General features: G+C 40.8%; 1 protein-coding gene across 1 annotated transcript in view; it reads right to left on the bottom strand.

Moving 5' to 3' along the window:
• The window catches only part of slc49a4 (solute carrier family 49 member 4), a 99,572-nt gene that overhangs the window by 38,834 nt on the left and 45,036 nt on the right, over positions 1-15,702 (bottom strand). The window contains exons 5-6 of the mRNA XM_003214920.4: positions 3,266-3,374; positions 2,022-2,089 (exon numbers count right to left, since the gene is read on the bottom strand). Of these exons, the coding sequence (XP_003214968.2) occupies positions 2,022-2,089; positions 3,266-3,374 (177 nt within the window). The remainder of the gene's footprint in view (positions 1-2,021; positions 2,090-3,265; positions 3,375-15,702) is intronic.

The raw sequence follows: 15,702 nt of genomic DNA, 5'->3' as shown, positions 1-15,702 counted from the left end.
ACAAATAAAAAGATCGAAGAAAGCATTAGACTCCACAAAATATTTGCCTCGCTGAGGAATGTAAAACCAAATTTACAGCAGCTACAAAAAGAACATAAAGGCAATCATGAGGTAGAAACCAGGACACATATTTAACAAATTAATCTCCAACAATAGGTCAGTTTTGCATGACAAACCTGACTCAGCAAAACTGTGCTAAAGTCCTCTTGAGGCTAGAAAAGGATGATCCTCCAGTTACAGAAAGCTCCAGAATAATACATGAGAAGCAGGAGGAAATGGGATACAAATCTGGGATAGCTGTGGTCCTCTCAGAGCTCGTAGAGAGGTTCTATATTTTGGTTGGCCTAATACAAATATTACTACAAAATGAATTTTGGAATTCTTTTAGCAGGGGATATCACAAGGAAATGCTTATTTTCAAGTACAGTATGTCTTTATAACAGGACAAGCAAAACCATTTCTTAAAAGTGTCTGCATAACAGTTGGTCTGGGGCAAAAAAGAAAAGTGTTCTGAAGATGAAACATAACGCACACAGTGAGACTCAAACAATAATACTTCAGGAAGCTGTATTTCAGAACTCTTGTATTATTCAATTATATGTCAAGAGGGACCTTAAAATTACTCCAATGTAAGTCACAGCCACCAAGGCAGAAAAATATTTGGGTTTTCATTTGAGCAGTGATTTTTTAAAACCTTTATTTTATTAAGTGTATTTCTATTTCACCTTCTGCTCCAAGAGAATCAACAAGGGACTTATTACTTAATCTAGTTTGTGGCTATACAAAAATAAATCATAAAGCCTCACTGTGAAAATAATGTAAAATAAATCACTGTGAAGATACGTTAGTTGAAACAGTAGATAAAACGACTAAAAAGCAACAAAAGAAGAGGGAAAAGATTATAATTCCTTCTACTGATCATTGCAGCTTCAGAGCAAATGAAGCACTCTCATCTGAAATATTAAAGCACTCTTTGATATTCTAATGTTACCAAAATAGGCATCAGACGAGGAAGTTTGGGGAAGGTATTCTATAACCAATGTGTCACTATAGAAAGGTTGAGCACAATTTTAAAAGCATTTAAAAGCAGAAGCCACTGACAGTTCATGAGTCCCTCTGGGGAGAGAGGGCAGTCTAGAAATAAAGTGTATTATTAAGTTTATTATTAATGTTGAAGATGGCCCTTTAGAGAGGAACTTCAAACTAGCAATTCACACATCCAAATGCCCAGATGGGAAATGCCAGTGAAGTCCCTACAATTTCACAAAACAGTTTAAAGTACTAAGTAAACTATCCCCTTAATGTTTAGTTGAAAATTCAGGCCATCAAATTTTCCAACAGAAATCATATAATTAACATAAATGTCGTGTCCGACTCTGGGGGTTGGAGCTCATCTCCATTTCTAAGCTGAAGAGCCGGCGTTGTCCGTAGACACCTCCAAGGTCATGTGGCCAGCATGCCTGCATGGAATGCCGTTACCTTCCCGCCTATTGATCTAGTGGTACCTATTGATCTACTCACATTTGCATGTTTTCGAGCTGCTAGGTTGGCAGAAGCTGGAGCTAAAAGCGGGTGCTCACTCCGCTCCCCGGATTTGAACCTGGGACCTTTCGGTCTGCAAGTTCAGCAGCTCAGCGCTTTAATACACTGAGCCACCAGAGGCTCCTGTAATTAAGAAGCCAAAAACAAACAGGGAAAATGCGGCTAGTTCCTTGACTATTTTACCGAAGTAGTTCTTTCTACCTTTGGATAAAGTGGATAGAGACCATTTGTCAAACACAACAATATGAGCACTTCAGCTTGGTGGCTGAGCAAGTGGAACGTCTAGTGTTCACAGAATACAAAACAAAACATGGAAATACACAAATTACTATGTTATGCAATGAACATATTGCCAGCTCACAGAAAAGCATTTGTTCTTTTACAGTTGTCATACACAACAGCAAATAATCTCAGGGATATCATTTTAGGATTACTAAAACACAATTTCACTGAAGGGAAGGGAAGATTGCAATGCTCACCTTGCTAACGCTATGCCAAACACACAGCCTCCTACAATAGACCAAAATCCAATCCAACCTGCATCCACCTGGAAAGTTTTGAGACAGAAAAATACAGTGTTAGTTCAAGCATGCAGAAAGTTATTGGGACAGTTTTGGACATTGGCATCAGCATCTGAATGCAGATATAACACTACTATTCCACTGAGGAACTGATAGACCTATTCTCTGTGAATTTGTCTACCCATCCCCTTTTAAAATCATCGATGCAAGCCTCTTGAAGTAGCAAGTACTCAAATTAATGTTGTGACCCATAAAGCACTTTCTTTTATCTAACTTGAAGCAACTGCCAGTCAAATTTTATTTGATGGCACTGGATATCACAAGATAGAGAATTATTTTTAAGGCTATCCACTTCCAACATTTCTGTCATCAATTTTTAAAGTACTGCATGACCTCCTTATCTATGATTTCATTTATCCATGTTGAACAAAATATGTCTTCTCTAGTAGTCCAGCTATGGTACTGTTGCGCCAGAACTCTTTTTCAATAGGGTTTGTTATTAACCATGGTTTTGCGTATCCACAGAATCTAGGAATACATCTCTTGTGGATATGGGGGTTGTAATATTTGTTAAAAACCTTCTAAAATGCACAAATTCAAAAGGCGTCTCTTTTGTAATCTTTCCTCACATTCCATTTACTGGTATATATTTGCAGGCTTTGTTGGCGCAGTGGGTTAAAGAGCTGAGCTGCTGAACTTGCAGACCGAAAGGTCGCAGGTTCGAATCCGGGGAGCGGAGTGAGCACCTGCTGTTAGCCCCAGCTTCTGCCAACCTAGCAGTTCAAAAACATGCAAATGTGAGTAGACCAATAAATACCGCTCCGGTGGGAAGGCAATGGCGTTCGATGCAGTCATGCCAGCCACATGACCTTGTAGGTGTCTACGGACAACGCCTGCTCTTCGACTTAGAAATGGAGATTAGCACCAACCCCCAGAGTTGGTCACGACTGGACTTAATGTCAGGAGAAAACCTTTACCTTTAACCTACCTTAGACTTTGTTTTTAGCATATTGTGAACCTGAGGATGCCAGACAATTGAAGATATATTGCGTGTCTCCCCCATTCTGCTAAATAAATTAAATAAAACCAGGCCACCTAAATCTTCAGAATTTTCTGATTAGCTGTTTTAGCTACCAGTAACAAAACCATTATTTTGCCAATGACACAGAAGTAAAACTTAGAAAAAGGACACATATACATACTTGGCTTATGTGAGCCGGGGTTAAAATCCAGTCTAGAACACCAGACCACCCAGAGAAAACCCCCAATGGGATGGCATAGGCTAGAGCAATCATCAGGAATCGGGGATTGCTGTGAAGTAAAAGAAAAATTAGCAACAACTTTCATAATATAAGGTAGCTTTAAAATGTAGATTCTCCCAATTATAAACATTTTCCCCTTCCTATGAATGCTAAGGACAGTCATCCATCCTTGCAGACATTAGATAACATGAAGATGCAGATGGTAGACCGCATTCTATTGTGCTCAGATTGTAACTGGCTGATATATATGTTATCAAGAAAATGTGGCAAGTTGCATTATCTTGCTACATATTCCTGGTTATTTCAGGATGAGGTGGCATTGAAAGAGTATGGCAGAAAAGCTATAGTGGATCCTTCTCCACAATATTGATTTATAGTATATCTATGCCACCTTTCAAAAACATAGTCTCCCCAAATTACATTGAGGTGAGAGTAACATGTGGGTCATGCCCAGATCTCCTGGCCATTTCTGTTTCTCTAAGACTTATTGGCCAGTTGTAGCCATTAGCGGAGAGGGGGGGGGGTGTAAAAATGGGAAATTGTGCCTCTGAAAGTCTCAAAGAGCAGTGGTTTTTTGAAAGTGCAGTACTGTGCTTCAGCAAATGAATTGCTTTTCCAGAATTGGCTGTTTGTGTACTAGGCCAGATGAGAACCTCCTCTCTTTTTGCAGCAGTGAGGTTCATGAGAGGTCTTGGGAGACCAACTGAGTCCTTGGATTCACCAAAGTTATCCACCATTACTCTAAAACAAACAAAATTCAAACATTGAACTAACCAACAGATGAACAACACACACAAACTGGAGAAGTATATGTAGATTGCTTAAAGTTGATTCACTACATGATTCACTTCAGCAGGAACACTCTTCAGGGGACATACACACTGTCTTGCACAAAAGGGACCCTGTCAATCCTCAAAGGAAACAGGTCTTGGTAGTAGGTGACTCCCTCCTTAGAGGAACGGAAGCCATCATTTCCAGACCGGATGGGATGGCTCGAGAAACATGCTGCCTCCCGGGGGCAAAAATACACCATATCACTCAGAGGCTCAGCAGGCTCCTAAAGCCCCATCACCCTCCCCACCTTATGTTGATACATGTAGGTACCAATGACACCGCTAGGTATACTTTTCAAAAGATCACAAATGATTTTCGAGCTCTGGGAACAAAGCTAAAACTGTATAATGTACATGTGATCTTTTCATCCCTCCTCCCTGTTGTAGGACACGGCTCTACAAGGGCCGGAAAAATAGTACAGGTCAATAACTGGCTCAGAAAATGGTGTCAAGAGGAGCATTTTGGCTTCCTTGACCATGGTCTACTCTTCCAAGAGGATGGACTACTGGCAAGCGATGGGGTGCATCTCACACAAGTAGGAAAACATCTTTTTGCACACAGACTCACAAACCTCATCAGGCGCACTTTAAACTAGATCCACTGGGGGAGGGGAACAACAGCCTGGCGAACAATATATTACCCACGACCACAGGGAACCGCCGAAAGGCTAAACGGAGGGCTGCACAAACACAGCAAGGACCAAGTACAGAGAGCACAATAATCCCAAATAAACAGTTCGAGAGGAGGTCACAGGGGCTTACATGTCTTTACACTAATGCTCAGAGCATGGGAAATAAGCAAGACGAACTCCAACTCCTAGCACAGCACCACACATACGATGTCATAGGCATCACTGAAACCTGGTGGGATGACTCCCATCACTGGAATTTAACCATTGAGGGCTATAACCTCTTTCACAGAAATAGAACAAAGGGGAGAGGAGGGGGAGTAGCTTTATATGTCAAAAACAGTTACGTTGCAGAAGAAATGCAAGACTGTAATCCGGGAAACCAGCTTGAAAGCATCTGGATAAGAATCAAGGGAACCGGGACTCAAAAAGATCTTGTCGTGGGTGTCTACTACAGACCTCCGAGTCAGGATGAAGGACTTGATGAAGCCTTCTGTCAACAGCTGACCAAACAGGCACAAAGAAGAGATATAGTAGTCATGGGCAATTTCAATTATCCCGATATCTGCTGGAAAACAAACTCAGCCAAGAGTACAAAGTCCAACAAATTCCTCACTTGCCTTGCAGATAATTTTATGGTCCAGAAGGTAGAAGAGGCAACAAGGGGATCAGCAACTCTTGATCTAATCTTAACAAATGTGGAAGACCTGATCAATACAGTTGAAGTGGTAGGATCCTTAGGGGCAAGTGACCATGTGCTCCTGCAGTTTGCAATACAAAGGAATGCTGAAACTAAGACAAGTCAAACACGCTTTCTGGACTTTAAGAGAGCTGACTTCCAAAAAATGAAGGAATTACTGAGCGGCATTCCATGGACGCCGATATTAAAAAACAAGGGAGTTAAGGATGGATGGGAGTTTTTCAAAAGTGAAATACTCACGGCGCAAATGCAAACAGTGCCAACAAAGAAGAAAAATAAGACAAGTGCAAAGAAGCCAGAATGGATGTCCAAAGAACTTCTAACTGAGCTAAAGCTCAAAAGTGACATGCACAAGAAGTGGAAAAGGGGAGAAATCACCAAAGAAGAATTCAAACGTATAGCCAACACCTGTAGGGAAAAGGTTCGCAAGGCTAAAGCGCAAAATGAGCTCAGGCTTGCCAGGGACATAAAAAACAACAAAAAAGGCTTTTTTGCTTACGTTGGTAGAAAAAGGAAGAAAAAGGAGGCGATAGGGCCATTGCAAGGAGAAGATGGGGTGATGGCGACAGGGGACAGGGAAAAGGCAGAACTGCTCAATACCTTCTTTGCCTCGGTCTTCTCAGAAAAAGAAAGCCATCTTCTACCTCAGCAACACGGAATGGACGAAGGATTGGGGGAAATCCAACCCCAAATAGGGAGACACGTTGTCCAGGAACACCTGGTCTCTCTAAACGAATTCAAGTCCCCAGGGCCAGATCAGCTACACCCAAGAGTACTGAAGGAACTAGCGGAAGTTATTTCAGAACCACTGGCAATTATCTTCGAGAGTTCTTGGAGAACGGGAGAAGTCCCAGCAGATTGGAGGAGGGCGAATGTGGTCCCTATCTTCAAGAAGGGAAAAAAGAACGACCCAAACAATTACCGTCCGGTCAGCCTCACATCAATACCAGGCAAAATTCTGGAAAAGATCATTAAGGAAGTGGTCTGCGAACACTTAGAAACAAATGCGGTCATTGCTAATAGTCAACACGGATTTACCAAAAACAAGTCATGCCAGACTAATCTGATCTCTTTTTTCGATAGAGTTACGAGTTGGGTCGATACAGGGAATGCTGTGGATGGAGCGTACCTGGATTTCAGTAAGGCCTTCAACAAAGTCCCCCACGACCTTCTGGCAAACAAACTAGTAAAATGTGGGCTAGACAAAACTACGGTTAGGTGGATCTGTAATTGGCTAAGCGAACGAACCCAAAGGGTGCTCACCAATGCGTCGTCTTCATCATGGAAAGAAGTGACAAGTGGAGTGCCGCAGGGCTCCGTCCTGGGCCCGGTTCTGTTCAACATCTTTATTAACGACTTAGACGAAGGGTTAGAAGGCACGATCATCAAGTTTGCAGACGACACAAAACTGGGAGGGATAGCTAACACTCCAGAAGACAGGAGCAGAATTCAAAACGATCTTGACAGACTAGAGAGATGGGCCAAAACTAACAAAATGAAGTTCAACAGGGACAAATGCAAGATACTTCACTTCGGCAGAAAAAATGGAAATCAAAGATACAGAATGGGGGACGCCTGGCTTGACAGCAGTGTGTGCGAAAAAGACCTTGGAGTCCTCGTGGACAACAAGTTAAACATGAGCCAACAATGTGATGCGGCTGCTAAAAAAGCCAACGGGATTCTGGCCTGCATCAATAGGGGAATAGCGTCTAGATCCAGGGAAGTTATGCTCCCCCTCTATTCTGCCTTGGTCAGACCACACCTGGAATACAGTGTCCAATTTTGGGCACCACAGTTGAAGGGAGATGTGGACAAACTGGAAAGCGTCCAGAGGAGGGCGACTAAAATGATTAAGGGTCTGGAGAACAAGCCCTATGAGGAGCGGCTTAAAGAGCTGGGCATGTTTAGCCTGCAGAAGAGAAGGCTGAGAGGAGACATGATAGCCATGTACAAATACGTGAAGGGAAGTCATAGGGAAGAGGGAGCAAGCTTGTTTTCTGCTGCCCTGCAGACTAGGACACGGAACAATGGCTTCAAACTACAGGAAAGGAGATTCCACTTGAACATCAGGAAGAACTTCCTCACTGTGAGAGCTGTTCGACAGTGGAACTCTCTCCCCGGGGCCGTGGTGGAGGCTCCTTCCTTGGAGGCTTTTAAGCAGAGGCTGGATGGCCATCTGTCGGGGGTGCTTTGAATGCGATTTCCTGCTTCTTAGCAGGGGGTTGGACTAGATGGCCCATGTGGTCTCTTCCAACTCTACTATTCTATGATTCTATGATTCTATGATAAGTTCTCTTAAAAGTAGCAAAAGAGAGTATCAATCAAGAGGAAGTTAGAAGTGGGAATCACTAAAAAGGCCCTATCTATAATGCCTACTTATCTTAGAACAGTGGTTCTCAACCTGTGTGTCCTCAGATGTTTTGGCCTTCACTCCCAGAAATCCTAGCAGCTGGTAAACTGGCTGGGATTTCTGGGAGTTGTAGGCCAAAATACCCAGGGACTCACAGGTTGAGAACCACTGCCTTAGACAGAATCATAGAATCAGAGAATAGTAGAGTTGGAAGAGACCTCATGGGCCATCCAATCCAACCCCCTGCCAAGAAGCAGGAAATCGCATTCAAATCACCCCCGATAGATGACCATCCAGCCTCTGCTTAAAAGCCTCCAAAGAAGGAGCCTCCACCACAGTCCGGGGGAGAGAGTTCCATTGCCGAACAGCTCTCACAGTGAGGAAGTTCTTCCTGATGTTCAGGTGGAATCTCCTTTCCTGTAGTTTGAACCCCATTATTCCGCGTCCTAGTCTGAAGGCCACATAGGGCCTGTCTACAACCTACCAAGCTTAGAGAACCAACCTCTAAATATGATCTTGAATCCAAGCTATTTTCATACAGATGTATGAGGAAAGAGAGGAAAGGGAACAGCATATCTATGTGATTTAGCACACAAATGAGCTAAAGAAAGGACTTTCATCACTCTTCCACCAGTCTGTTCCGGCAAGGCAAAAATATTGTTTGCTTGCTTCAGTCAACAAAGCTTGTAGTGAGTCATTTGCCTTCATGTGTTTTCCCTTTGCAATATACTGATATCTGGATTGTTTTGCTATGTGGATAAAACAGTGTAGTAACAAGCATTTAAGTTAAATTAGCATTTAGTCTGTTCCTAATTTACGACTGTGAATAATCAGACCAAATACATAGTGGCAGAAACAGCTAACAAGGTATTTTGCTATTTCACTTAACTAATAGTAAGGCTATTTTGCGATTTCTTGTTTTCTTGAAGTACATTTTAAAAGCATTAATTATATTTCAGCAATACTGTAATCTGTAGAACATTTTCCTCTTTCCAATCTTCTTTGCCTTCACTATTAACATTTTTTCACAGTTGACAGAGTCTATAATGGATTTTTACTGAATAGTCTGCATGCTAACATGTGTTAGAAACAATGAGAATGCTTCTAGCAAATAATATAATTTTTTCAACTTCACTTGTTGCTCACATTACCCTTTCAATTCCCTGATTACAATCCAAAACGAACACAAAAATGAATGAATGTCAAGGAAATGACTTCTGCCTGGAGCTCTGTTTGTATTCCCATTTTCTGGGTTTCCTAATGCTGATTATGGAGCATGGATTGGAAAGATGTTTGGTGGGAGTGGGGGGTGGCAATGACTGTTTCTTTCTCTCCCCCCTACTGCTTCTTATGTTTTAAACAACAGGGTCTATCACTCCATGAGACACAAAAGCTTATTAACCTGGCAGCCTCCCGTTGGACTAATTGAAGCTTCCGAACAGTCTTCAAAGGCAGCCCCACGTAGAATGTGTTGCAGTAGTCTAAACAGGATGTAACGAGAGCGTGGACCACCGTGGCCAAGTCCGGCTTCCCAAGGTACGGTCGCAGCTGGCGCACATGTTTTAACTGTGCGAAGGCTCCCCTAGCCACCGCTGAGACCTGGGGCTCCAGGCTCAACGATGAGTCTAGGATCACCTCCAGACTGCGAACCTGCGCCTTCAGGGGGAGTGTGACCCCATCCAGCACAGGCTGTAACCCTATACCCTGTTCGGCCTTCCGACTGACCAGGAGGACCTCTGTCTTGGATTCAATTTCAATTTTTTGGCCCTCATCCAGTCCGACACAGCGGCCAAGCACTGGTTCAGGACCTGAACAGCCTCCTTAGTGACAGGTGGGAAGGAGTGACAGAGCTGGACAACATCTGCGTACAGATGACACCGGACCCCGAAACTCCTGATGATCTCTCCCAGCGGCTTCATGTAGATGTTAAACAACATGGGAGACAACACAGAGCCCTGCAGGACCCCACAAGTCAATGGTTGTGGGGCCGAGCAGGCGTCCCCCAATGACATAAATTGGGTCATGAGGGGTATATGTGCCAAGTCTGGTCCTGATCTGTCATTAGTTAGAGTAACAGTGTTTGAAAGTACCCATAATCCTTGGTCCACTCTCCCTTCCAAAGTGGTGCAGCATGTAAAGTGTCATTTGGGATATGTATGCCAAGTTTGGTCCAATTCTGTCATTCCTGGTAGTATCAGTAGTCTAAGAAAGTGAGTGAAGGTACTGCAAATCCCATCACCCATGGTCCATTTCGCCCCAATCTGTATCAGGACATAAAAGGGGTCATGGGGGTTCTGTGTGCCAAGTTTGGTTCAGTTCCGCCATTGGTGGGCATTGCAGTAATCTGTGGGAGTTGAAGCGTTTCAAAGTACTGGAAATCCCATCATGCGTTGTCTATCCTTCCCCAAACGGCACCAGGCCATGGGGGTTGAGTGTGTCAAGTTTGGGCCATGTCCGTCATTCCTGATGGTCACAGTGGTCTGTGGAAGTTACGACCAATCAGAAAGCTGCCACATACACACATACATTCACTGTTATTATATAGATAGATTCCCTTAGCTGTCTATATTGGAACCATGATATTTTTTCATACTTTACATTTATCTCATTACGTAATTTCCTTCTTGTTTTTTCAATATTTCTTTGTAAATTGGCCTATTTTCCCAGGCTAAAAGCCTTCTTTGTGATACTTCTAGTGAAGATATTCCCCTTGGTGTTTTTGGATAGAGTACTTTTTTTTGTACTTTTCCCATACTTTTATCAGGGCCGGTCTTATAAAGTGATTACCATTTTTTTCAATTTTTATCTTTCCATACCATAGGTATGAGTGCCAGCCTGTTTTAGGTCGAATCCTTCTAATGTCAGAATTTTTTCTTTTTTTAGTAACATCCAATCTCCATCCAATCCATTAAGACAGACACATAGGTCCAAGAATTCTTACAGAATGTTCTGCCTCTTTAAAAGCAATTCACCTTCACTGTACACTGAAGGTGAAGCCATGAAAGCTATATCATAATCCTCTCTCTGTCAAACTGGAGTTGACAGAAAAGCCCCAAAGAAACAACTTTAGTGTAAATGAAGCAAACAGCAAGCTATTACCTGCTTAGAAAGGCATATATGCTTCTTAACCACTTCCAGTTAAGAAATGCAAGGGAGCGTCCCATGATAAATAACCCTGATTCACTCAGGTCCCCAATCTCAACTGCAGAAGCCCCCCACTTTGAACTTGTCCAGAAAAGGTCTAGGAACACAAACACACACACACATACTATCTCTTAAATTATTTGAAAACATCTCCAATAAATTAGTATTATGTTCAACATTAAAAACTCTGTTAAGGAAATATAGGAAATTGTACTTTGGTGGAAATATTCATACTCTCTCCACTCATAGCTTTCTAGAGGGCACCTGTCGATATAAGAAGTTATTACTGTATACATGTGTGTATACCTTGAAAAACCTTTGACAGAAAATTACCTTCAAAAGCCTGGGTCAACTTAAACATGGGGCAGTGCTGGAAAAGAGACTCAGCGTGAAAGCAATCATAAAAGGCAGAGGGGAGAGGAACTCCCACTTAATTACTCTCCATTATCCAAACCAGAGAAAGAAAGGCAGCAGTGCCTAGCACTCTCCATCTATTCCTGGGATGGCAAAAGGTGAAGCCCAGTTTGCTCTTCAGAAACCATCCACTTGCTCCCCAATAGCAAATCATGCACATAGAAGCTTCAAGGGCGATTCTGTCACTGAAACTGATAAAATTTCGTTGTACAATGTACAATGACAATAAAGTTATTCCATTCTATTTCACTCACCATCCCCATCTGTTCAAGCTGAATAGGGGATTTTCATTTTACCTTTTTCAGAAACAAGAATGATCAAGCTAAAGGAGTCAATGCAGGGTTGGCAGGGGGCAAAAATGTCCCCCCGCCCAATCTGTTCAAACTGTATAAAGTATGGATTCACTTTGTTACAGTATTCTGCTGAAACGAGAACCAGCTCTTTGGAAATATATTTTCATTCTACTGCACACTCTGACAAACCTACGTAACTGGATTCTGGGAAGCCTTGTCAAAATCAGTCAGCATTTTGGCAATGATCCTGCTGTGATGTATTTAGCAACAGCTGCATAGCTGACTTACAAGTGGACTGAAGGCTCATACAAAAGACCCCTATTAAATAAGAAAAATATTACCAAACTGAATAATCATCAGTGAATATTAATGACAGCCTATACATTTTGACAGACATATATTACCTCTGGGAAAAATACAGGAGATAAATGAATTTCAGTCATGATATTTCAAATGTATTGTTGATAAACTTTCGTTTTAACTGCAGATGCAATGACACCTCAACTACATAAATGTTATAAAGCAAGACTCTTGCTCCTGAGTGATAACAGTAAGGGTAAAAGGTAGTATTTAAAGACAATTAATATCAACTAATATTTAGTAACATTTACAGAGATGGGTAACACAGTGTTATTTCTTCAGAGGATGCTCTCTGCATATTTATTTTATTTTTAATCTATATTTTAAAATTGATGTGAAAACCAGAGCTTGAATTAATTTTTATTTTTACAGTTAAATTCTAAATTAATCTAGCTTCCTTTTTCAAGTCTATATATTTAAATATTTACAAATTGCATATGTTTTAAAACAAACATATGCAATTTGTTAAGTATTTAAATAGGTAAAAATATACTTTCCAGCTCATTATAAAAAGTTACTTACTCTGGCCTAATCAAAAAAATTTCTATGGAGCCACAATTGAATACAAAATCCTGATAGAACATAAGTGATCAATGGATGGGAATTGCCAAGCAATTGACCTGTTTTTGTTCCAGCAAATTTCATTCTTCATTCTTCCCTACTAATTCTGGAACTGAACTAGGAAAAGAAATAGCCATGGATCTAGTGAATATAGAGCTTTTCAGATCTCTCAATGGCTATAAGGGAATTTACTAGATACAACTAGGGCCTCTAGGTGAATGATGACACCCACAGGCTCTAGTGGAATATGGACATCTGGAGCATCCCAGTCCCTTCCTGCCAGCATATCTGGGCTGCGAACCGCACAGTTATCCGTGATCCATTCTGGAAGGTATAAAGTGTAAAACCGCTCGTACCATCAACAAAGCAACATCAAAAGCCACAATTCTGCAAAACATATAAGGAGAATACACTGGCAGGTCAATTCAAAATGGATCAAGAATCAGAGGAGATGTAACTAAGGACTATGACTTTGTATTATAATTCTATCCACATTTAAAGGTCCCTGAATCTTTCCTATGGGAGATACTGTGAATGTAAACAAGGTTTAGCTAAAAAAAAAAATGACAGTCAAGATAAAAAGTATTATCTTTGCACTGGGGAAAGATACATTCCTTTCTGCTCACTTGTCTTTACTGTTTTATTATACAGCTTCAGTAATGCTTACTGCTTTAATATTGCCCTATAAATCACTTTATGAGGTTTGCCTCAAAATACTTTAAATAATCATGGGTTGACACAAGAACAATACTGACACAGACTCAAACTAAGAAATCACAAAAAAAGGATAGATTCTCTATGGATTGATGCAGGGCAAAGAGTTCATGCAGCCATTGTCAAATTTCTACTAACTTTCCCAGATGCCAATGTAGTACAGCAGCAAGCTCTTGCTTAAATCTAACTGTAGTAGAATCACTCAATCAACAAAAATATGGTAAGTTAACAATTTTGTACATTTAATTGATTAAACGGGTTTACTCCAGTTAGGACTTTTTTTTCGTGTTAGGAGCAACCGGAGTTGCTTCTGGAGTGAGAGAATTGGCTGTCTGCAAGGACGTTGCCCAGGGGATGCCCGGATGTTTTGATATTTTACCATCCTTGTGGGAGGCTTCTCTCATGTCCCCGCATGGAGCTGGAGCTGATACAGGGAGCTCATCCGTGCTCTCCCTGGGTGGGATTCGAACCTGGCAGCCTTCAGGTCAGCAACCCAACCTTCAAGTGAGAAGGCTTTTATCCCCTAGGCCACCGGAGGCTCCTCAGTTAGGACTAATAGTTGTATTAAGGCTTACAGGTATTTTTTACAGTCGTCTTTATTTCTGCCTAAAACGTGTTTATTCAAAATTATCAGTAAAGATAAAGGTGACTTGAAATTACATACTAGCTTTTTACGATAGATTATTCTTTTAAAAAGTGATGTAAGTGATGGAAAAGCATTTGAAGACTGGAAGGGGCAGTTAATACAGTAAGAATAAGAAAGCCAAGAAAAAGTAGAATAGACATAAAACATAGTCATTGTGTAAGCATTCAGATTTTTTTAAGGATAATAAATGTAAACTTTTGTAGTTCACTGTTTATCTTTACTGGGATCTGAGTATGAACAAGTATCTATTTTATTAACATAGTTCCCAGATGGAGCCCCATCAATAGATGCTTTAGAGTCCACCTGCAGATCTGTTATTCAGGTTTTTATTTGACAGTAACATTTTTACAACACAGTCTGCAGGCAGGCAGGAGATTGGCACTCAGATGACAACACTGGTACATTTGCCAAGTATACTTAATGGAAATTGTTTCTGTCTCTTTTTTAAGTATCTTGGTTAGGACACAGTTTATATGTAGATGAATCCTGCTTTTAGTCCTAGAAAATGTAAGGTGAAAACTAGGTTCCCACTAATTAATAGAACTACCTTGTTTCTCTTGCAATACTGAAAATAATTTGTTTCACATGTCATTATGCCTTTAGCCTACAAGACCTATAATGGCATGCAGTGAAGACCTAAATAAAGAATAATTGACAACTGGATAGGGACGCTTGAATGTATATAGGCAACAAGTCATCAGGAAGGCTGAACGAGACTGCCAGGTTTAGAGGCATTGCTTTGGTGTCCTTCCTCATGACTAGCTAATTGCCCCCTTCCTATGGCTATCAAACCAGAATAATTATGCAAAGTTAAAGTAAATACAAGAAACTGATTTAGTTTCCATAAATTATACTTAACATAGAGCTCAGCTTTCTCAGTACAGAATGTCAGCTCATGAGTTATTTTGGCAAATGATTTATGAAACATGATTTTGGTTATATAATCTATTAATATTCTATGTAATACTATGAGTGATCTTTGTTGTTTGATAAAACGATTAAAAGGCAGGATTGCATATATCTCACGTTTGCACATGTTCACTGAACAAGCAGTTGTAGTATATATCACAATATGTGAACAACATCGGAACCACATTATTTGTAAAACTAAACAAATATGTGTGGCTGTGGATAAAGGATACAGCGCCTTCAGAAGTCTCCATCCCTACGTATGTGACCACTGAAAGGATTATAAGAATTTGGACTCTGTGCTTCTGAGCTACCCACCCAATTCTTCAATTTTATGCAATGTAATGATGGGGGTGTTTAGGGGCCAACAAACATGTATTGCAATGGACTAGACTGATAGTCTGGAATTCCCTGTCTAAGGAAGTCAGAATACGCCTCCTCCCTGCTGTCCTTCCAGTGGCAGATGAAAACATTTTTATTCAGACAGGCTTTTAAAGAAGACAGTTTTTAAGCACAAGCCAGGGGTGCTCTGTTTTATGTTAAATTAATAGATTTGTTTAATTGTTTTTGACCATGTATTTCTAATATTTTGATGTTTAATTCTATTTTAATATTTACACACATTAGGTTTTAATTCACATATTGTTATAGCTTTTAGTTTTAGTCTCTTTGAGTCTTCTATGGTAGAGAAATAGCCAATATAAAGAAATAATAATAATAATAATAACAACAACAATAGTCATCCTAGTTCAGTATGTTTACTCAGAGTGGCTCCAGTCTTCTTTTGCTACCTCTGACCTGAGATGAAATCTGTCACTTCCTTC

The sequence above is a fragment of the Anolis carolinensis genome, chromosome 1 (assembly GCF_035594765.1).
Source record: "Anolis carolinensis isolate JA03-04 chromosome 1, rAnoCar3.1.pri, whole genome shotgun sequence".
NCBI classification, from domain to species: Eukaryota; Metazoa; Chordata; class Lepidosauria; order Squamata; family Dactyloidae; genus Anolis; species Anolis carolinensis.
Note: the sequence above shows the minus strand (reverse complement) of the source record. Positions and strands in the feature narration are given on the sequence as shown.